This window comes from Kryptolebias marmoratus, linkage group LG16, assembly GCF_001649575.2.
Source record: "Kryptolebias marmoratus isolate JLee-2015 linkage group LG16, ASM164957v2, whole genome shotgun sequence".
In the NCBI taxonomy this organism is placed as follows: Eukaryota; Metazoa; Chordata; class Actinopteri; order Cyprinodontiformes; family Rivulidae; genus Kryptolebias; species Kryptolebias marmoratus.
In genome coordinates this window covers 9,712,119-9,735,775 of record NC_051445.1, presented here as the reverse complement: position 1 = coordinate 9,735,775, position 23,657 = coordinate 9,712,119, and the positions used below count along the sequence as shown (strand labels likewise).

Genomic DNA, 23,657 nt, shown 5'->3' with positions numbered 1-23,657 from the left:
ATGCTAAATAAAAGTAAAACAACTTTTCATTGAGTATCAGAACGTGTCAACTAATGCACGGTTTGTAAGTTTAAATAATGGATTTGTACTTAAAAATGTCAACGCAGCTGAACAGCTTTAGCCGGTTCTCTTAAAGTAATACTTTCTGCTACAACGGTTTAATCAAAAAGCTGAAGATTATTACCTTTCAGGCGGTGTTCATCCTCCCTGCACATCCAGAGACTTGCAGAGTTCGTTCAACAAGTGCAATCAACACTTGCTGGGAATTTTACAAAGCTTTCTGTTTAAATATGTCACCTATTCAAGCACAATAAATATCTTTGCCAAACCTAAATGTCAAAGAAAACAAAAAAAAGACGGAAACTTTTGATGTTTTATTGAAGTCCATAAAAACAAACAGTAACAATAAAAACAACAAAATGATAACAGCAACTAACTCTGTAACGGAAAAGAACATATCAATTGGACAGTAAGAAATTAAATAAACTTAATCATTTGCCATCATTCTCAAAAAACTGTCACATGTACCAAAAAGCTGTTTTTTGTTTCAGAAACTTTTAGGAAACTTGAACGAATTTGCGGTGCCGGTAGGAATGTCGGGGTCCTGGTTTAGGGTGTGTGTGTGTGTGTGTGTGAGCAGAGAGCCGATCCCAGATCAGCTTACCTGACGGGGCAGGCGGCAGGACAAACACGAGAAGAGGTAACAGATCTGACAGACTGATGCAACAACAATAACAGTCTCTCAGTGGCGGGGCGCTCCGCAGTAGAGATGCACATTATTATGCCCCGTTTATTACATACACATGAAGACACACAAACTTTTTCTTTTTAAAACACACAGACCAGTACCGTATCAGCAACAACGTTTCTGCTAAATGACTTCTAAGGAAACGGTGGTAGTTTCACGACTTCCTAAAGGTGAACATGAGCACAATAAAATCCCTCGAGTTCGTCAGTGATCTAAAAGTTAATACAAAGCACCGAGAAACTTCAAACATGCTGCTTTTGCCCCGGCTCGTCCTCCTCAGTTTAATGATACATATGTTACAAACACGTTTGACCCTGCTGCCAGGACAGGTAAAAGGAGCTGCCTGCAGTTCAGTGTTCAGGACTAGAGCTGAATCTGATCCCAGAAGGAGAAACGTTTGTTTTGTTTTTTTGGTCTGCAGAGAGACGAGAAGCTCTTCTATTTACCCCCATCGTTCATCTACAGCTCCAGCCAAGCAGCTTCTGAGTCTGGAGATGAGTTTTTCGGCACAGAGCGAGGACGACTAACCTGACTGTTCTGTACATGGTGTTTGAAGGGGAGGACATCTGCTACATGGCGGTGAGGTGAGAGCTTACGGCTCCGGTCGGCGAGCGTGAGAGGTGCACTGTGGGCTGATCATGATCAGCGTGGCACCTGCATCTGCTGTGAGGTCTGTGACGGGTTCTGGGACGCCACCTCGGGGCCCCGGCTCGCCAGCCGGCTGAGGATGTTCCTCTCGGACATCTGCAGCCGCACGGCGACGGGGGGGATCCTGGCAATGGTTGCGGGGAGACGAGTGACGTCGGCCTTCATGTCACTCAGCAGCTCCTCAAGCTGTTTGAGGACTGAAAACACAAAAGGGATTTTTTTTTAGTATGTTACTGTGTATTTGGCAAAATAAGATGCATAAAAATCGTTTTACTTTAAAACATTTCTGGTGTGTTGTGAGGTTTACACAAGCACGCTGTTGCAATCCTTCCACTTATACAACACTTTAACATTTAAATGTCATCATTCTTTGGCATTTAATGAGGTTCTTTTTTGTAAAACATATTTTCAATAAACACAGGAGCAATTTCCTTTTATCATTTCTCTTCTGCCCTATCCAGGGCAGGCAGGAAAAACAGAGAAGTTGGTGAAGGTTTCTGCCCACGTTTCATCACACAAGATCATTGTTGTAACAAAGACACACCCTGATATTAATATGTAACTGAACCACAGCAGGAAACATGTTTGAAGGGCTTCTCTTACGTGAGGATTTAGTTTTTCTATTTCCTACAAATAATCCATAGTTTTAAATTTTGTTTTCTTGAATAAACCATTATTCGAACAGCACAGCAGATCATAAACATAAAGCCTCATCCTAGTTTTTCACTATGTTCTGACGTTTAAAATCTCAGTAAAATTTTCGTGTTTATCACTAATGATAATAATAATAATAATAATAATCAGCTGTAACCTGAAACCAAATCTCACAACGTCTAACAAAGTTTTGTTTTCTTTGCTTGTACCCAAAAGTTTTCTGGCTCAAACCAAAAAAACAGTCTATTTGTGTTGCAGGGTGACATCTGACATTTGCTGTCGGCTACATTAGCTGCTCAACATTTAAATATTTTAATTTACATAGTGGCTCCTGTTATTTTCCTACAAAAGATGAATCAGTATTGACACAGAGCTTAGCTGTTAAAGACTGCTCATAAAACACAGAGCACCTTTTTAAATTCTGCTCTCTTTGACCATTTCTACCTTTTCTTGCTATTCGTTTTATTAGTTTTGCTTCATCTTTCTCTCCAGCAGGAGTATTTATTTCTCTTCCTGCCTCGTTCTGCAGTTTCGTTTTAGACTGGAGCTGAGACAATAGCATACAGCAGGTATAAAGCTTTACACACTGATGAATCCAGCAGTTATTCAGCTAAACAAATGTTTGAAACAAACAAATGTGTACGCAAGACAAGAACATATTTAAAACACATCTAAACAATCCTGTGCAAAGAACAATATATACAAAAACAAAGCACACTTTTCTGAGAAGAAAACAAGCCTGAAAATATCCAAACGGTATTTGGATTTTTATTTGTGATGAGGTGAGAAACTCTTATCACCACCATCTGATGGTAAGAAGGCCTCTAGAGGAAAAGAGAGTGATATTTATACTCTTTGAGAGCGCGGCTGTAATGTTTGGCAACACAGTCGTGATAACAAAAGGCACCAGCAAATGTCAGAGGACTAGTTTAAAGCAGACAGACGTATCAAGAAATGAGACATGTAAAGACACTTCCACGTCATAGACCAAACGTCTCAGCTGAAGATCTACAGAGACTTGCAGCACCAACCTGATCACTGGTTGAAAATTAAAATCATTGCTAATAATCTAAGTCGTCACAGTTTAATTTTATATTTCATTTGATTCCTGGGGACCTCACACTTGAAGTTTCCCGATCCACACCGTGGCACAGCTAACCCTAACCCAAGATTTAGGCCAGGGGTTTCCAATCCTGGTCCTCGAGGGCCACTATCCTGCATGTGTTACTTGTTTCCCTACTCCAACACACCTGATTCAGTGGTTAAATCACCTCTTCATGTTCTGCAGAAGCCTGTTAATCACCCATTGATTCAAATCAGATGTGTTGGAGCAGAGAAACAAGTAAAACATGCAGGATGGTGGCCCTGAGGACCAGGATTGGAGACCACTGATTTAGGCTAAAGACAGTTTTATTGTGCTACAAGAGAGAAATGAACTTACCTTTGTGAAGCACTGCGTTGGCAGGCTTGTTTCCAGACATGGACTCTTTGCTGAGGTGCTGATGAGACTCAGCGAGACACTCCACCTCACTGAATCGAGTGTTGAGGGCCATGGAAGGATGAGCTGGATCTTCTGTCATGTTCAGGTAGGCCGCCCTGCGCAGCTGCTCCTCGATCACCAACGCCTGCTCCAGCAACTTTAGGAAACCACAAACAGACCAGAAATAACCATCGAGACGTGACGCAAACACACACGCGTACAGCGAGGAGGGGGCGAGGGCGCTGCAGAAGTCGAGGGCTTGTTTCACCTTGAACCTGCGAGCCAGAAACTTGTTCTTGATCTCCAGGAAGTTTCCTCGGCTCATCTCTCCTTTGAAGGGCTCATTGATGATGGCAAACCTCACATCGTTCTGCACATCTTGCCATCGAGCGTAACCATGTCTGAGACACCAGAGTCAAGGACGACAACTCTGCTGTTTCATTTCATTTTACAAAACATGTTCCAGCTGACAGGATAACTCACGACTCACTGATTAACTTTTAAGGTACTATATCTGTGCCAATAAAGGAGTCCTGTATGCAGCAGCTAACTCAGAAGGTTCAAGTAAATGTGTGCAATCCATCCCAACTTATTTGTGCTCCGTCTTTTCATTTGTTTGGTTAAAATTTGAGAACTTTATTCATTTACTGAGTAACTGACCAATATATGTTTGCTTTATTAAAGAAAATGTACCACTCTCTGGTTCCCTTTAAAGAAAAAACAACTAATTTAATGAAAAAACAGCATACATCCATTAAGACAAAATGAAGTCCTACATTAAACTTGTCTTCAAGGGAAATAATTTCCTTAGAAATGTATAAAATAATACCTACAATCTAACCTACAAAGGGAATAATTTCAAGTAGGCTTTGCTGTTTTTCTTTTGGGGAAAGAGGTATTTATGAAGCACACAGTCAAAGGCTGCAAACCAGCAAATTTAGGTTTTAAGGAGCTCCAAACTGCTGCTGATCAGTTATTCACTACATTTAATTACATAAACATGGCTGCTAATTACCTCTTAATTTCTATAAAGGCTGTAAGGCTTAATTTAGTTGTTTACACTGATTCTGAAATGCAGCTTCAGTTGGTAAATAAATTACATAGTTTAAAAAGTATTATTATTTATCTGAGGCTGTATTAAAGTAATTTTAAACCCAATAAGAACCAGATGAAATTAAACACATTTTTTATATTTTAACAACTCTTTTTGTTTCTAAGATTTTATGTTTTTGCTTGTCGTGTCTTTGTTGTAATTGTTTTACGGTTTTATTGTACAGCACTTTGGTTGAGTCGACCTGATATGTAACGCACGTATGTCTTAAAAAACGTTTTACCACCATGACTGTACAAATGTATGGTTTTCCTGGACGTGCAGACAATAATTTCTGAAATTATTCATTTTTTTTATTCTGAACTGGCCTTTATTTAGAGCTACAAGCAACTTGTATTCCTTATGATTAAACCTGAATTTAAAACAATAAGTTAAATATTTCTTATTGTTGGTTCCACTAAGTTGAAATGAACATTTACTGGGTGTTTTATTAGGTTACTGAATCACTGATGTCTTGCTATTGTGGTAAATTTTAGTTTTACGATGGATGAACTAGACAAACTCCCTGATGACAGCAGGGCTTTATGAAGTGATGCTGCCAAAAATATGTAAAAAAATATATATTATTGTCTGTGAAAAATAAAGCCAAAGCAGTAACACATGACTATAAATCCTCTCATGTGTTCTCTATCACAGAAACCCTGGAGTGAAGGGATGACAACAGATATCCATGCAAACTACGCTGAACAATGAACGCCTGTTTGAAAAGATACTGTATGATGCCAGCCAGCAGCCAGTAGTCATGGCGACGGTGCCAAATCTCGTAGGTCTTCTTGGTGACAGTGGCGGCCCTCTCTTCGTTCTGCCACAGGGAGTGAAGCTCTGAGTGGGAGGCAGGGAGGGCGGAGAGGTCAACACGGGCCAAAGTGGAGCAGAAAACGAGAACGGAGAACCCGCTCACCTGTGAATCCACCATCGGCGATGTTGAACATGAACCTCTGCTTGGTGGCTTTCTTCTTCTCCTCGCTGACGTTAACCGCAACCGTCCCTCCCTCTTTGGCGTTCTCGCCGTTCTGCAGTTTTCCAGGCTCGTCAGGTTTTATCCCATCCTTCTCTTCTTTTTGTTCTGCGGGGGGGGGGAAGAAGAAGCTCTTGAATAACTAAGGAATGTTTAGTTTTCAGCTACATTTCTAAAATCATTACAGATAAAACATATGACCCATACAGGCAAAATTTTTCAATGTTGAGTTAATATTATTAACTCAAGTTAATAATAATATTAAGTTAATATTATTAACTCAGTATATTAACATTATTTTCAACTCTGTCTCAGAAGCTTCAAAATGAGGCGTGGTTTATTAAAATTTGGCGATTTATCACCTGAAAACAAGCTACTTTTGTTTACAACAGTGCTGATTAGAAAACTTGATTTTTATTGGTCTGAAATGAGAATAATCTACAAGCTTCACAATGATGCCAAACATTATACGAAGGGATTTCCCGGAGCTACAGCAGCTGGCAGAGAAAAATGATCAATTTCAAATATAAGGGTTACAAGACGAAGGGTTATTTCTGAAGACAAACCTGTTAGAAAACTTTGATTTAAAGAAAGATTAGGAAGATTATCTGTTCTAAATTAGGATCATTAAACAGCATCTTTATTTTTACACAAATTTTACCAGCATGGTTTATATAAAGATATAATTTGAGCAGATTTATATTTATTATGTTGCATAATCCTAAGAGTATTAGAAATGACAACAGGTGAGTAAAAAGAACTCGTGTAACTGTGGTGTTCAGCGTCTGAACCTTTTTTCTCCTCTGCTGGTAACGAGTCCATCTTCTCTTCTTTGCCGTCCTCGACTAAAATAAAAGAAGAAAAGACGAATAAAAGATCAGAATAAAAGTTATTTCTCAGACATTACATTAAAATCACACCTGTTACATCAAATATCAATCTACCTTTCTCATTTGATTTGTATACTTTTGTTAAGTTTAGCTACATAATAAAAAATGCAGTAAACAGTTTTTTTTACTTAACACTAAATTGAACACAGACAGCTGTGCAGCTAACAAACCTTTTTGACCTCTGGAGGGGATTAAACCCTTTTTTTAGTGCTTTCCTGAAGTCAAAAACTAACAGACGCCTTTAATCTGTTGGCTTGATAGTGAAAGGTGTTATAATGAAACAAACTAAAATCTCAAAAGGTATCAAAGAAATTAGCAACTTTGCTAATAAATTTAAGAAGGGTCATTTTCCAAACTTAATAAAGCAAAGACTTTTCCTACTTGGCTTTTTATACTTTTCATCTATCTTTACATTTCTATGATAAGCTGAATTATTATATTTTATTTTTTATTTTATCAATCTTTATTTCACTGGATATTACAAACACTACATTTACAATCAGAGGTATAAGTGCACATATTTTATGTTATACTTTTTATTTGCATATAAAATACATGTGATAATAATAATGTGCTGAGGATTACTCTCAGCTACTACCACATCAAATATTAGCTCAATATCTGTAAAACGGACTGAATTATAGCCATTTTCTTGTTGGCTAATGTGGATTAGCTGTGGCGGCCATCTTGAATTGATCATCTCCAAAAGGTAATCAGTTGCAGATGTTCAACCACTGATTACTTTCTGAGAGTCTCAATAAAATTCATCCAGTAGTTCATGAGATATTTTGCTAACAGACAGACACACAAACACACACTCACTAGCAGAATCATAATCATCCACCTTCACCTTTCAGCAGCGGGTGATAAAGAAACAAGTTTCTCGTAACGTTGGTAATAAAAGTTGACCTGTATACTAAGTTTTTTTTGTAAATCTCCATTTATTACTTTTTATGCCTCAACAACCTGAAGATATTTTTATAGCTTAACTACAATCTGTAAAGACAAACCAGGTGGTTAAAGATATCAGAACAAGCTTTAAAGTCATCATCTGTCTCACCTTTAGTCTTGTCGTCCTCTGAGTCCATCTTGCCCTCTGTACTTTCCCCCCTGTTGTTCGAAGCGTCCTTCTCTTCTTTCTCCCTGCTCAGGTCTTCAGCCTCCTTCTCCTTACCGTCGTCTCCTTCCTCCTCCTCCTTCACCGCAGCGCCGTCTTCTTTCTTTTCACGAATGGGGGATTTTTCAGACTCGTCTGGGATTTCAATAATCTGTGGAGTGAGTTTAATTATTAGTATTTTAAATAAACTAATCATGATTACAACAGGTGCGATAAATGCATAAATTACTGATTTGAATGTAAAAGCATAAATTACCTCAGAATCATCTCCTTTTTTAATTTTGCCGTCCTCTCCCTCTTTTCTCAAGTCATCTTTATCATCTGATTTAGAGAAATCATCTTGAAAAAACAGAAAATAGGTCACCAAAAGACATAGTCATAAATAACAGTAACAGGGTTATATGATCAGTTATTGCAGCAGTTATGATTACGTCCACAAGAGGGCATCAGTGTGATTAAAGCTCTGCTGGACAAAAACCTTTTTGTTCAACTAAATAAAATCCTTCAGTAGAAAAGACTCACAAAGTAAAAACAGCACTCACACACTGAGGTAACGCAAAGCTACAATCTGAAATTAAAGGTTAAAATTCATCTTATGTTTATGTGAAGTAACAACTGAGGTCAAGCAACCTAAATGGTGTTGAGGTTGGAGCTGAGAGGAAATGATACTGCGTTTTACTTGTCAAAGATGTTGCATTAGGACAAACAAATTTGTCTGAAATACACTGTGTGTCCCACGCTGCTGTGAGGCAATATAATAAACAGATATAAGAACATATTAAAACAAACATCATTTTGGTTTTTGGATCTCAGTAATAAATGAAACGTTGGTGTTTATTTGTGCTTGATTACCTGGGACAGGAGTATTGGGTTGGGTGTCTGCAGGGGTCCCGGTCGAAGGAGTTTTTGGGTCTTCGCCTGCAGCCAAAGCTGCAGCCCTTTTGTTCTCCTCCAGCTCCGCCATCCAGGGCATCGACCACTGACCGTTCACGTGTTCAAACTCCTGCACCTGTTAAACAGCACGACGTGTCAGTCTCGATACAGCATCGAACATCAGAGTACTTCAAACCAGAACAGATTACACCTGACTGGGATCACACCTTTTTCCTTATGAGTGACATCACACCGATGCGAGTAAGCACGTGTTGCCTCGACAAACCCTCGCGTGGGACGCCATCTGCGAAGGTCTCAGCTCCGTCGGCTCCCGGCTCACAAAGGTGACGCATAAACAGAGACACGTAGGCCCTGCAGACATGTGAGAGAAAGAAGGGCGACGCTGTTGAAATATTCTGACAATGCCCAAAAATGTTACCCTGGGGACGATTTTATCAAGTCTGCAGAGAGAAAGTATGATTGAAATCAATTAAATGGGTGTCTAAGTTGGAAGTATTTATAAATGTCTAACAATACTTCATAATATATTAAAACGTACACAAAATCTATGTCATCACTTTGCTTTTTTCCCCATTTAAACATAAACATAGCCCAGAATTGTTAACACACATTTTCAGACACTGGCTTTTTTTCTCCATAGGAAACTGATTACCATTTAATAGGAACAGTTTTCCTTAATGTGGTCATGTGGACATGACGGTTACTGCCAATTATTATTAACTCACTTGAATTCTTTCTCAGATTTCCCTCGCAGATCCCTGACCAGCCACTGGTTGGTGAAAGCATCCTGTGGCGGCATCCCGTAACGCATAACTGCGTTCAGGAAAGCCTTCCTCTGCCGAGCATTGAAGCCCAACACCTGACGAGAAATTAAATAAAACCTCACAATCAAACAGATAAAATGTTTCCCACTTTACATTATTATGGGTGAACAACTTCTTTCTTGTTTTTTCCCCTAAAATGGAGAAAAAAAAGGCCCAAACTTACCTCAATGTTCCCCCCGACCCTGGCGAGAAGTGGCGGCAGAGGTTTGTCCCGGTCGTTCCTCAGCCCTTTGCGATTAGGTCTGCGAGCGTTCGCTGTGAGGGGAAAAATAAAGCAAGTCTGTTTGAAACCAAGATGTAAACCTTAAGCAACAAACGACAGAACAAAGCAATGAAAACAAAGAATAAAAACTAAGCTGATGATTTATGGTCATGTGTATTCTTATCCTAGATTTTCTCTCTGTGATGAAAGTCCACTTACGGCTCACTGCTGATCCTGCTGGAGCTGTCCCTTTTCAAAACCTCACCACACTTTTACTGCTTCTTTTAGAGCATTAAAAACCAAAAGCACTGCAGAGGAATCTTTCATTTAATGAAAACTGAGGTAGCCATAATCGAGTGAAACAGAAAATGTACAATAGGTAGGTACATGAACATCTTATGACACTATTTCTTGAAAAATAAACTGCAATATAAATACAACAAAACACAAGAAAACCTGTTTGGAAACACTAACAAACTTAATTAACTGCTGATTAGTTTATCTATTATTGAAACCATCGATTTTATTTCTCTTCTCCCTGTTTCGTTTCCTTCTCCTCTTTCTGTCTCTTCTTCTCTCTCTATGCTCAGTGCAGACGATGCAGTGACAAGTGCTCTTTTTTGAGTTGTTGTTGTTGAGGCTGTCGATGAGGATATCATTGCAGTAGTCTGAATCCGAATAAAAAAAATCTGCAGGGGCAGTTGGAAGGCCGTTAGTGAGGGACACACAGGTTTTACGAAGGAGAGAGATTTCCTTAAAACCTCATAACGGGAACGTCAACTTCCACCTTAAGATGCTAATAAAGTTTCTTCGACATAAATCCAACTTACAGAATCCAGCTGGGAAAATGACTAACAAGTCTAAGAGTGAAGCAAACACTCACAGACATTCCTCTGCAGCGGCCATCAGCAGGGCGAACCTTACCTTCAGAGCGTTCATCAAAGTCCTCGTCTCCTTCCTCTGAGGCCACCGAGTAATCAGACTGGTTATCTGATTGATCCTCCTGCCAGTCTGAAGAGAACATACAGAAACCATCAGCAAGAAAGCAAAAAAAGAACAAAACTCGCCACAAACTGACCAGATTTTAATTTAATAAACTAAGTAATTCAACTCCTTCATGACTAGCAGCAGAAAATACAGATTATCAATATAGGAAGTATGTAAATATCTGACATGCATTGATGCAATTTTATGCATAATATCACATTTTTGATTTATAGTTGTTTGTTTGTTATTCTGTACAGTTTTATATGAATAAATACGATTGGCTTGGCTGTACTTGCTAACTAGAACCTGAACTTGCTCGACAACATTGTGGATTTACTGACATGAACACAGAAACATTCAGAAAAGCTGATTTTAACATGGTGGACTTTTCAACCTATGAGGGAACAGACTAAGATCATCTACACTCTCTGATTAGACATATTCAGACTTCATGTGTGAGAACCGTTGAGAAGAAAATAAAGAAAGGTTTTTAGCTTATTTTATATCAGCTGCACTGGTTAAATTTTGAACAGCCGAACAATCTTGTGATCAGTCGGGAAAGTTTAATTTTATTCATAAAAGATGTTTAAATAATAGTATGCACACATAAGCTGTCTTTAACAGGCAATAGCCTAGATAAAAAAGGCTAGGAAGTTAGTTTCTTCAACAAAATTATCATTTTTTAAAATTGTGGTGGTTTTAATAGACTTTTGTTGCGCACACCTTTAAAATAAAGCAAACACAAATGAGCCTACAGGCTAACTACTAGCAATCTCTTTTAAAGTAATTATCTTTACTTGGTTGAATTAGTTTGGAGACTTTCAACAACCAACAAAAATCCGTCAGTCTTAGTCTGTTTCCCCCATAAAGAACTGCAGCTCGTTTCTAATTTAGTAACAGGCATGAAGGTTCTAATTAAAAAAAATGTACATTTTACAACTTAACTAGCATGTTTTACAACAAATACGAAGTTACATTCAACTGAAACAACATGCATGATACTTCCAACATGTTACAACACCACACAAACACAAGACCACCAACAGCACAGCACGCACACACAAGAAGAGGTTGTTTTATATATTGTTCTGTACCCTGTCTTATACCTCGGTCCTCCTGGGAGCCATCGTTGTAGTTAACTGGCTTTCGGGTTCTTTTGCCTTTGCCCAGATTTCGGGCGAGATCTTCCTGTTGCTGCTCGTAGTGGTGCCGGAGCAGCTTCTCCCAGTAATCTGGGTCAACGCTCTCCTCCTGCTTGATCACCTCCCTTTCCACCTCCTCCTCCTCAAAAAAAATTAAAAAATGAAGACATCACATGTGAATAAAGATGTTAGAAATAAACATAAAACCTGTTTGTTTGTTATAACTGCTTAGAAGTGATGTGAAAAAGCTTTCTGTACCTCATCATCTTCATCTTTGACCACATACTGGGCCACTTTAAAGGAGCTGAGGTATTCGTTCATACTCTGGAGCTCAGTGTCCTCCGTGGCGTCCTGGTTCCTGTCGAGCAAGCGGTCAATTGCCTGATCATCGTAGTGGATCACACTGCTGTCATCCTCTTTGTTGTCACCTGAGGGCAAAGTACACAGAAAGGAGAGAATTTAGTGGAAAGGAAATATGCTCTGTAAAATATTCCACTCTCAGAAAAACCAAGCTCTCAGGACGGACAGAGTTTAAGTTATGAAAACAAAAGGCATTTGTCACCTTCTCCAACTTCATCCTTGAACAGCTCTTCAGTTCCAAACTTAAGGATGTCGTCAAGTTCCTGCTTCGACATGGATCCGGTCTTAGAGCCAAGGCCGGGTCGCACTACAAGGTGAGTGAGCATCATCTTCTTCTTTGCTACCTGGTTGAGAAAAATTGACACAGACAAGGAAGCAGTCAGCAGGTGATCGTGAAATCCTGACATATCCAGTACAGTTTGACTAATTATTGTTCATTTAACAGACCTGTGTGATCCTCTCCTCAACAGAAGCTTTGGTAACGAAGCGATAGATCATCACTTTCCTGTTCTGGCCAATACGATGAGCTCTGCTGAACGCCTGCAAAGGGACATTAGATAATCAACCAGGGTTCAAATGAACATACAGACGTATTTGTGAGGCGGTTTGCTCACCTGGATGTCATTGTGAGGGTTCCAGTCAGAGTCGTAGATGATAACTGTGTCAGCAGAGGCAAGATTAATGCCCAAACCACCAGCTCTGGTAGAGAGGAGGAAAGCAAACTGCTGAGCACCAGGAGCTGTTGGGATAAAGAACAGATTTCAAATTAGAAAAACTAACAGCGACTCAGCTCTCCTGAGAGACTAAGATAAATGTGCAAATGCAAATCTCACCGTTAAAGCGATCAATGGCCTCCTGTCTCATGTTGCCGGTGACTCCTCCATCAATCCTCTCATATTTGTATCCCTCGTTCTCCAGAAAGTCCTCCAGAAGGTCAAGCATTTTGGTCATTTGGGAGAAAACCAGAACCCTGTGGCCTCCCTCCTTCAACTTCTTCATCATCTTATGGAGCAGCATCAGCTTCCCTGAAGCTTTGGTCAGGGCAGTGCCCTCATACATGCCATTTGGAAGTTTTGGTGCCTCCTGAAAAAAGGGAAGATCTCGGCGTGAAATGATTGCCTCGTATGCGTTTCGAGGAGTGGGTAGCATTCAGCGATGCAACATGTTGCTGTGTGGAAAACTTACTGTGGCAGCTGCTGGAAAGAGGTAAGGGTGATTGCAGCACTTTTTAAGGTCCATCACAACGTTTAGCAGCGACACTTGGTTTCCGCCTCCTCGAGTGTTCAGGGCTTCAAAGTTACGAGTTAAAATGAACTTGTAGTATTTCCTGGATTACCAAAAAGATAAATATGGGAAACCAGAGCAGAAAGACAAAGGGAAGATTGAGCTTGTGATCTAAATTTAATGATACAAACTAAGAATTGATCTACACTTCTGATGGTTGTATGAAGCCTCTTACTTCTGCATGGGGCTCAGCTCCACTCGAACGATGAGCTCAGTTTTAGAAGGCATGTGTTTGAACACATCAGCCTTCAGCCTCCTGAGCATGTGTGGTCCCAACATGTCATGGAGTTTCTTGATTTGGTCCTCTTTAGCAATGTCTGCAAACTCCTCCAGAAATCCTTCAAGGTTACTGCAGAAAATGAATAAATAATATTATAAAATACTGACCCTGTGGGTGTTATTATTGCTTCTGGAGAATTGTGTTTTTTTAAAAAAGGAGCTGCTAACTTGAATCTCTCTGGGGTCAAGAAGTTCAGCAAGTGGAAAAGCTCCTCCAGGTTGTTCTGAAGAGGAGTTCCAGTCAGCAGAAGTTTGTGTTGCAGCGAGTAGTTGTTTAACACTCTGAAGAACTAGAAATATGCAGACAAAGATTTGGGGGAAAAAAAGCACTGAAGAGTTATCCACAAATGCAAGTTTGTGCACAGAGAATTCAATACCATATTTTACACAAAAGGTACCAATAAGGCTTTTTGGGCCTGTTTTTACCTTTGACTGGTTGTTCTTGAGTCTGTGTGCCTCGTCAACAACCAGACAAGCCCATTCGATGGAGCCCAGCACAGCGTGGTCGATGGTAATCAACTCGTAGGATGTCAGCAGAACATGGAACTTGACTGTCGAGTCTTTCTGTGAAGTTCAGAGAAAGCAGGACTTCAGTCACGCTTCCAAGCAAAAAAAAAAGAAGAAGAAACGGAAACATCATAATAAAAGCTACAAGGAACTGACTGAGCTGGTAATGCAACGTTACAACTCAAATTGATGGTTAAAAATCACAGACTTTCTTTTTGCTTTGATCATGTTTCCTACCTTCATCTTGGAGGCTTTTTTCCCTCCTCTGATGGCATTTCCCTCAAAGGAGAACTCATTCTCTCTGATAACAGCCCTGCTGTCTTTGTCCCCGACATACGTCACCACGTACATGTCAGGGGCCCACATCTCAAACTCTCTCTCCCAGTTAATGATGGTGGACAGAGGAGCGCTGACCAGGAAGGGACCTTTGGAGTGACCCTGTGACAGCAGACATACAATCAGCACACACAGTAAATATCTGAAAGATTTACCATTTCAAATATAACAGGACACAAATAACCGTATTTGTCTGAAAGCCACAACCACTACCGCCGCCTGACAAAGGAGCGCAGACTGAACAGGACAGTTTGCTAAATAAAAAATAATAACGCTCAGTAGATTTATAGTTAAAAGGGATAGTTCAGATCTTTTGAAGTGAGGTTTGTATAAAGGCAATGAACATTTCAAACCTTATCTGTTGTGAGTAGCTCTTTGAACAGTCTCAGTTTGAGGAAATGGTTTAATTCTGACGGGATTGATGAGCTAATGATTAGTCTGAGCAGAGCCAAGACCAAAGTAGAATGCTATGGTTTTAAAATAACTTCAATCTAAAAATCATTATAACAGTTCATGTAAATGCTGCTTTAAAAACCTTTAGATCCCTGCCAATTGTAATTACACAGTTATTCAGGCAGAAATACTACAATATTCCTACAGGAATACTACAGGCCGCACTGGAAGTGCTACAGCTAGCTGCTGATGCTATTTGTGCTTGCAAATAAGCATAAGATTCTATGTAAATAAACATAAAAATGTGACAACTTTGTAAAGGCTTTAAAATAGAATTTGCATTAACTGATATAAAATTGTTGAGATTAGAGTTGTTTTAAAAAGGCAGAATACAACTTAGGTCTTGGCCTCATTCAAACTAGCCATTTGCCCATCAGTCTAGTCAGAATTAAACTTAATTTTTCCAAACTAAGCTCTCTAGAAGAAGCAGGATATTAATTGCTCGTGACCTTTCCACAGAACCCCATTTCAAAAAATTAGCATTTCCGCTTTAATACAAAATAAACATTTATTCTTAAGATTTTTTCTTTTAAACGAGCGTCACTTGGGTTTCTCACCTCCTTGTACAATGAATACAGGAAGACGGCCGTCTGAACAGTCTTGCCTAAACCCATCTCATCAGCCAGGATCGTGTCGGTGGCCTGAGCCCAAGAAAACCTCAACCAGTTCAACCCCTCCAGCTGGTAGGGATGCAGGGTGCCGCCTGTACTGTCCAGGTAGTCGGGCTGACGATCAAACTTTATAGTGGGCTGGCAGGAAGAAAATAACAATTAAAAAAAATGTAAATTCACACTCATCATAATTTTAATCAACTAACAAGTTTCCATACCAATAATTTCTGTTTATATAACTTGACAAATGTTGCATTTTGATGAAAATAAAACACTTACATCTACAACTGGATTAGCTGGTGGCCGCTCTGCCTTTTTCACTTTAACAGGTTTTTTAAGCTTCTTTCCGGGTCTCCCCTCCTCACCCATCATCAGCTCTCTAATAAAGGAAAATAAAGAACAAAATGGAGAAAAACAACCCTACCTGAACTCATGAGTTAAACAAACCTAACATGTCCTGAGCCGCTGCATACCTGTGATTCCAGTATATCTGTTTGTATGTGTCGTATTCAGGAATGTCAATGTCTTCACTTTCCCAGGTTGACTGGTCATAAGGTAGGTCTCGCCATTTGATTATGTAATGAACGTTGTTCTTCTTATCAACACTAAGAGAAAAAAAGACAAACAAAACAGCAAAGCATAATGAAACAGAAGGGCTATTTTTTGAGTGTGCTAAACATTTATCCTATTAATTGTGTTTGCAGTGTTATTTTAATAGTCATAAACTTCAAAATTAGATCAGCATTGACTACCAACACACTATACTATCAGTGTATTAGTTGAATATTGTACTGTATACTTAGACTATGTCCCACCTGTGGTTAAGGATGCGATGGATCATCAGCCACTCCAACTTAATTCCAAAGCGGCAAAACTCCTCTTCCATGTGGACAAAAAGAGGATCTTTGTTCTTCCTCTTGGTGCTCTTGTCATCATCACCCTCGCCTCCAAAGTCTACTGGCGGCGGTTCGTCCATGTCAGTTTTCCTCTGGTAGTTACGAAACATCACCTGGCAGTTCAGCTCCAGCTGGAGAAGAGCAACAAAGGGGTGTAAGGTGCAAAACGTATAAGAGACAAAGCATATTTATGTCTCACACTTAAACAAAACACAGCCACAGAAAGAAAAGAAAATGTTCTCATCTACAGGGTAAACACATTTTTCGAAAAAAGGCTCTGTACCTGTAGCTCCTGAACCCAGGAGCAGTGCCAGTAGGACATATTGCACCATTTGACAAAGAACTCCCTCTCCCTGCGGCCCACCAGAGGAGGGGGATCAGGAGCGTCAGCAGGCAGGTCAGCAGGCCGAGGGACAGGCATGGGGGGCGGAGGATCCCCCCAACGCCATGTTAAAACCTTCTGCACTTTTCCCTTCATTGGTGGACACTGTTGAAACAAAGACAAAATAGTTTGATGCAGAATGCTTATAAAAGCTAACACACTGCTGATGAAAAATGTTCTGTCAGAATGCAAACTGCACGATTGGCATTGTTTATTTGACATAGAAATACAAACTTATATAAATCTGGAGAGCCCTGAAAAAAGGCTACCTCCAGCACAAGATGGAATTTGCAATCTAGATGCAAACCCACACGAGCATGCGCAGATGTGCCAGAGCACAGCACTCACCTTGCAGCGGGGGCAGATCCACTCTCCGTTGGGGATTTCAGGGAGAGGAGGGTTAAGGCAGTGGATGTGGTAGGAGGAGGGGCAGTTGTCACAGCAGAGCAGCTCTCCACCATCCTTGCACACACGGCAAAACTCAATGTGGTGGTCGTCTTCCTCCTCCATTCCTTCATCTCTCCTGTCGTCATCGTCCTCTCCCTCAGCCTCAGACAGATCATCCCTGGCCTCCCACTGGATCCCCTCCTTCTCCTGGTAGCAGAATCACAGACAGATGGAGGAGATGGTGTGTGTGTGTGCATGTGTATGTAAGGGTGTGTGTGTGTGTGTGTGTGTGTGTGTATGTGCGGAGGAGGAGGAGGGGACGGGGGTGGGGGGTGGACAGCCAGGGAAGGTATGCGGAACGGAATGAAAAAAAAGTAGAAGAGGTGGTGGGAGTGGTGGGGTGGGGGGGGGATCAGGCGAGAAAAGGGTGGAGGGTGTGCAGTGTGCATGTTTGCAAGCGGAGTTAAAGCAAGGGAGGAGGAGAAGGGGGACAAGAAGAAACGGAGAATGGTGTTGGGGGGAATGGAAGACAAAAACATGAGCAAAAAGGGGTGTGTTGTGTGGGCAGCAGAAGACAAAGAGAAACGAAGAACATAAAAAAATGGTTAAAATCAAACCTAGAAAAGTCTGATATCCTTTTACACTAAAATGTTAGACAGCTATGACGTTCTCCCGCCGTTTCATACTTCCAGAATCAGACCTGATTTCGGTCTCTGAAGATTGAAACTCACACAGTGTGGACAGCTCCATTTGCCCTCAGGTGCTTTCTCCATATCAGGGTCCAGACAAACCATGTGATATGCTCTGGGGCAGGTGTCACACAAAATGATCTCCCCTCCCTGCTGGCACACCTCGCAGTAGTCCTGGTGGTCGGTCTCGTACCCATCGCCATCTTCAGTCTCCACTAAAAGAGAACATTCACACAAAAGTATTAAAAAAAAAAAAAAAAAAGTAAAAGCAATCGATACATAAAAGAAAACTACTCTTATTCCGGCTTTAACTTTAATCTTTTCCAACAAGTAAATCCTCCTACATTAGAACGCTGACTGTTCTTACATCTTACGTGAAATTTCACACAACAGACCAGACGTTTCATATTAGCAACACTTTCTTGCCAACCTTTCTTCTTCTTTTTGGCACTCTTGGACTTCTTCTTAGGACGGCTGCTGCGGTTGGAGCCATCTGACACTGAGAAACTCCCGTCATCAAAGTCACTGTCAACGTCAGGTTCATCTTCATCACTCTAATCAAGACAGAGGGTTAAAAGAAAGGGAATCAGACCAGCACCCTGTCACTATAGAATATTTTATCAATATCTAAATACAGCTTAGGGAAAAAACAAATCGAATAATATACAAGCATGTGTATTAGTTTAATCGTGCACAGCTGTTTGTGTCTTGGTTCTGTAATGGACTGGTGACTTCTCCAGGATGTACCCTGCTTCTTAAAGGATAGAACAGAAAATAAATAAGTAGATTTCTTACAGATGAGCGCTTCCTCTTGCTGTTGAGGCCCCCTAGTTTGATTTTGAGTGGAGCCACCTTCTTAGGTTTCTGTTTAGGAGGAGGCTTAGGTGTAGGCTTCGACCTCTTACGAGCATTTGGGCCTGAGAAAATAAAAAATAAAAATACATTTTAGATATATTATAAACATTACATACAGACTAAAATACTTGAATTGTAAAGTAGCCCAGATAAAACATAAATGGAGAATCTGTTTCTCTTATGTTGCCCTTCCAACTTTACCTTTTCCCTCTTTGGTTTTGGCCTTGCGTAGCGGAGGTGCTGGAGGTGCCGGAGGAGCTGGAGGCGCAGCAGGTGTTGGAGCAGGAGCAGCAACGGGAGGAGGTGCAGGAGCAGGAGCAGGAGTAGCTGCAGGGGGAGCAGGAGGTCCGGTCTCTGCTCCTCCGTCGTTCCCTGAAACAACCATGTTCTCCACAGCTGCAGCCACATTGGCAGCCGCCAGGGCTGCATTAGCAGTGGCACAACCCTTCAGGAGCACAAAACGTTTCACATAAAAACACAATTTTTTACAGAATAACAAAGTTCTTTGTTTGTAACTCTGAGCTGCAATACTTTTAGTGGGTTGTTGGTGCTGAATTCTCGCCACTTAGCCATCATTAAAGTCATCATCTTGGACACAGGAATTTTGGGGTTCTTCGCTGCGATTAAAGGCCTAAGCAGACAAGAGACAAGATTTACTGTTGACGTTTTAAAATATTATATACACTTACATATTTAGTGAAAAGGTAGAAAAAGATAACATCAAGAAAATGGGATATCTCACCTGACAAACTGGCTGAAAGCCTTGTAGTTTGTGAGGGAGCTGTAGTCTTCCTGAGTAAAGACGTGGTCAATGTCTTTCATGCCCCAGGCTTCCAGCAGCTGGGTGGAGCTTTTAGGCTGCAGAGGAAGAAGAGGCGTTAGAAATAAATAAATAAATAACTAGAGCGAAGTTAGTCACGCAGGAACTAAAAACGCTTCTTACACGAATATGAATCAAACCTTACCTGGCAGTCATCGTCGTCGTCGTCATTGTCTGGTTCTGGATCTTTACGTTTGCTTTTTGAGCCTCCTTTCTCTCCTGCCCCACCTCCTTTCTTTTTGTCTTTGGCTGAGCTGGAGCGCTTTTTCTTTTTTCTGCCAGGGGCATAATCACTTCCTTCACTCTCTGACCGCATAACCCCCTCATCCACATCCCTCTCTGCCACCTCCACTCCAATCAGGTGCTCTGGGGAGCTGACTGGCAATTCCTGCAAGATAAAGAACCAATTTGCTAATTGCGTAACGACGTGGCTCTTTACAAGGTTTTACAAATTAGAAATCAAGAAAACATAATTTGGTTTTGTCATTTGTAAAAGTTATGTTACTGTAAAAGGCTGGGAGATGAAATGTAACTGACAACTTAATTATCAATATTCAGATGAATCAAACACTAAATCTTATGGTTAACTAGCAGAAAAGACATCTATGGGAATGTTTTAATGTTTTACAAGAACAACAGAGTTGTAATAAAGCCTGATAACCACTGCTGTACGAACAAAAGTACTTAATTCACACATAATTAAAAGGCTTGCTTGAAGGAATGCATATCACCCGCCATGTCAGTCTTAAACTTAGATCACCTTATGTTGAGAATGGATGGAGTTGTAGTCAGTTTGGTCAAAGCTTGGAAAAAAAAACATTTTGCAAAAAAAAAATGCAATCTCATGTGTGGGATGTTACGCTTAGAGTATGTATCAGTAAAACTGACTGAGTTATAGCCATTTTTGGGATGGCTACTGTCTATCAGCTGTGGCAGCCATCTTAATTTGAACTGGCTTCAAAACGTAATCAGTTGTAGATGTACATCCAGCGGTTACTTTCTGAAAGTTTCTTTAAAATCCACCCAGTGGTTCCTGAGATATTTTGGTAATAAACATGCTCTCACATACAGACACAGACAAAAACATTATTGTCCACCTTCGCCTTCCGGCAGCAAGCGATAATAATTTATTATACGTGTGCCGTGCTGCAAAATGAGTCAGAATGAGCTCAGGCTGCAGTGCAAAGTAAGTGATAATATTGATTTTTGATGTAATTGAGATTTGCAAAGAAAAAAGAAAAGAATCTATAAAGACACCATCTAAAGATCCAGGTAACTAAAACAGCATATAATCTTCCTAATCTACCTTTAAATCAAAGATTTTTAACAGGTATGACTTCAGAATGAACCCTTTTAATTTCCTTTGAGATTGACCATTTTTCTCTGCTGGGAAATCCCTTCATATAATGCTTGGCATCAATCTGAAGCTTCCCTTTTTAATTATAGGACTGGAGGACATTACTCGAGACCAATAAAAATCAGGTTTTCAACCAGCACTCTAGTAAACAAAACTAGCTTGTTGCCAAATGATGAATTGCAAAATTTCAACAAACTGCATATTATTTTACAGTTTTTGAGGTGGAGAATTTAAAAATAATAACAACTGATTAGAAAAGGTCCTTGTTTTTATGTATTTTGCCAGCTCATGTCACATATTTACCCAAGAGAAACAATATAGGTCAGCAGCTTTTAATGTCTATAAATTGTTGGCAACTTAGAAATAATTACATTGACTGTTGAGCGTTAGAGTAAATTAAAAAGGTACTAAATTTAAAAAGATAATCTTGAACTATATCAAACTATATCAGTTTTCCAGACAAGTCAAAACGCAGGTATGCACTGAATGTAAACAAATCACTTTTATGTCAACAAACCTGAGGGTAAACACAAACCAATACAGCAGAATTGCCGGACATCTCAATTGCCCCTGTGGACTTAATCCATTGCAATTGGCAGCAAATTTATATTGATAATTTTTAATTTAGGGACACATTAATCGTCCTCGAGGGCCACCAACCTGCATGTTTTACTTGTTTCTCTGCTCCAACACACCTTATTTGAATCAATGAGTGATTAACAGGCTTCTGCAGAACATGAAGAGGTCATTTAACCACTGAATCAGGTGTGTCTGAGCAGGGAAACAATGAAAACATGCAGGAAAGTGGCCCTCGAGGACCAGGATTGGAGACCCCTGAAAGGAAAGAAATGAGCGGGATATAGGTTTTTTTTTTTGACAGGTCCTTATGGTGATATTGCAACTAGTAGGCTTGAATCCGAAAAAAACAACAGTTTCCCGGTGTTGCAGCTTTAAAAGAGATGCATTTAGGGTCAGTGAAACTTCCGGCGGTGCAGTCAGTGAACTCACCTCTCGGATGGGTCTCTGCCTCTTGCTGCTCCTGCTCTCTCTGTTGCTCTTCTTGGCTTTCTTCTTCTTCTTCGCCTTGGGTACCTCGTCTACGTCAGAGACAGCATCCTCCGGCTCGTCGTCGTCTGGGAGAGACGCGGCTGGGTTACAGAGAGCCTCCGCACGGACAGAAAGCACCGAGAACTGCTGCCGCTGCTGCAGGCCGGAGGAGTCCGCGCATCCCCGGCACGACTGGCAACTGTCCGAGCACGCGCGCGCGCGCACACACACGAACACACGCGCGACCGTAAAAACGCCACAACAGCGCAGGTTGAAACTTGTCTTCGAAAACTTCGACAGCTCACGCCCACAGCCGTGCGACGAGACGCTGGTGGGCTGGGTTTTCATGATAAATAAATACGAGATTAAAAAACTCCGAACACTCGCCGGCCAAGTTGGCTAACTAAACCTGCCGAGGCGCGCGAGCCGAGCTAGCTTCGGCTAACGGTTAGCATCGCGCTGAAGGCGAGCTCAAGTTACGGAGATGGACCTTCTTCGTTCCGGAGAGCAGGGGAGGGAGGGGGCGCGGATAAAATAAATAAATATAAAAAAAAAAATAGGCGAGCTTACCGTGGATAAGTGAATGGTCGTCAATGGCTCCAAAGTCTTCCCTCTCATCCTCGCTGCAAGACATTTTCCCCGGCGTTTTAATTTTACTCCTTTTCGGGTCGAATTAATCCCTCGTAAACCTCGCTCCTCGGTCAGCGAGGGAGGAGGGAAAATGACGTGGGACTGGTGGAGAACGGACCGGGGGTGTCCAGGAAGGGAGGGGGAGGAAGAGGAGGAGGAGGGGGGGGGGTGCTGGAGGAAAAATAAATAAATAAATATAAATTACACAGGTTACAAGCTCCCACGTTTGTTTATTGCTCGCACGCCGTCTAATTGTCCACCTGTCCACTCAGACAAGTTGAATAACAAGATTATTTTTCGCTCTGACATTTATCGCGCTGCTGATTTTTTTTATTTATTTATTTATTCAGCAGTAAAGTGTGACATTCAGAAATTAATCAGCAAACACACGCCGTCCCGTGCGAACAACACGCCGAGGGAAAAGTTCAAGCCTTGAAATTCCTACCTTCGCACATTGGAAACTTACTGTACAGTCAGTGCGTGGAGACCCGGCGTGAGGTGAGCTCTCTGCCCCCCTCTCTCTGGCTCTTCTCTCGGTACGGGAATTAAAACAAATCAAACTGTTTCAGCTCCAGTCGCTGTCATTTCGCGTTCATTCATAAATCCCGCTGTGATATAATAGTTCTTGTTTTTTTGTTGTTCTTTTTCTAATGACCCAAAACACGGCTCCGTCCCCCCCACCTTACAGCCAGCGCTTAGCTAACATCCTCACAAACACACAAAGGGGGCAGACATCCCATAATAATCGCCCCCCCCCCTCCCTCCCACACTCACACAGGACTCTGCATAGTTACCTCGCAACGGACAGACCATAATACTCAGCCTGCCCCCACCCCCCCCCCCNCCCCCCTTCCACCACGCGCACACGCGTACACTACCAGGACTAGACATGAATGCACTAGACTCTAGCATGCACACTCCTTCCCCTTTCCACTAGTAGTCCCAGCCCCCTTAGCAACCCCGTTGTCATGGTGACCCCCCCCTCCCTGCTCTCCTAGACAGACCATAATACTCTGGCAGTGGCAGCATGCATCCCATAATATGCAACACCTAAAAAGACAAAAAAAAAAAGTATTGGTCTCCAGGGGAGCTCAGGTCCTCTCGGTGAC

At 41.2% G+C, this 23,657-nt stretch overlaps 1 protein-coding gene across 6 annotated transcripts; it reads right to left on the bottom strand.

Annotated features, from left to right (window-relative positions):
- Positions 1–359: 359 nt before the first annotated feature.
- On the bottom strand, positions 360–23,271 carry chd4b (chromodomain helicase DNA binding protein 4b). 6 transcript variants are annotated; one of them, XM_017415330.3, is made up of 40 exons: positions 23,015–23,270; positions 22,489–22,719; positions 21,880–22,004; positions 19,660–19,902; positions 19,437–19,552; positions 19,226–19,325; positions 18,896–19,139; positions 18,635–18,756; positions 18,270–18,393; positions 17,882–18,054; positions 17,112–17,357; positions 16,665–16,868; positions 16,301–16,512; positions 15,959–16,090; positions 15,765–15,864; positions 15,432–15,623; positions 14,323–14,523; positions 14,005–14,142; positions 13,747–13,868; positions 13,475–13,648; positions 13,201–13,342; positions 12,849–13,098; positions 12,630–12,754; positions 12,463–12,555; positions 12,218–12,359; positions 11,914–12,083; positions 11,608–11,794; positions 10,451–10,537; positions 9,488–9,579; positions 9,226–9,359; positions 8,707–8,851; positions 8,459–8,615; positions 7,863–7,945; positions 7,550–7,757; positions 6,391–6,444; positions 5,543–5,707; positions 5,355–5,463; positions 3,799–3,931; positions 3,492–3,687; positions 360–1,593 (listed from the first exon to the last, which is right to left on the bottom strand). In XM_017415330.3, exons 2-40 carry the CDS (start codon positions 22,550–22,552, stop codon positions 1,391–1,393), a joined length of 5,907 nt encoding a protein of 1,968 aa, XP_017270819.1. In that variant the 5' UTR covers positions 22,553–22,719; positions 23,015–23,270; the 3' UTR covers positions 360–1,390. The 6 variants fall into 6 exon arrangements, with proteins under 6 accessions (XP_017270819.1, XP_017270821.1, XP_017270818.1 ...); XM_017415332.3 differs by having other exon boundaries at positions 11,620–11,794; XM_037980509.1 differs by having other exon boundaries at positions 1,391–1,593; positions 11,608–11,797.
- Between the last annotated feature and the right edge of the window lie 386 nt (positions 23,272–23,657).

Coding starts and splice junctions, on each gene's coding strand:
- chd4b (XM_037980509.1), bottom strand. CDS start 22,552: ATGTCTTGCAGCGAGGATGAGAGGGAAGACTTTGGAGCCATTGACGAC. Junction 13,649..13,746: donor TTGACCCCAGAGAGATTCAA/GTTAGCAGCTCC, acceptor CATTTTCTGCAG/TAACCTTGAAGGATTTCTGG. Junction 13,343..13,474: donor GAGCTGAGCCCCATGCAGAA/GTAAGAGGCTTC, acceptor TTGGTAATCCAG/GAAATACTACAAGTTCATTT.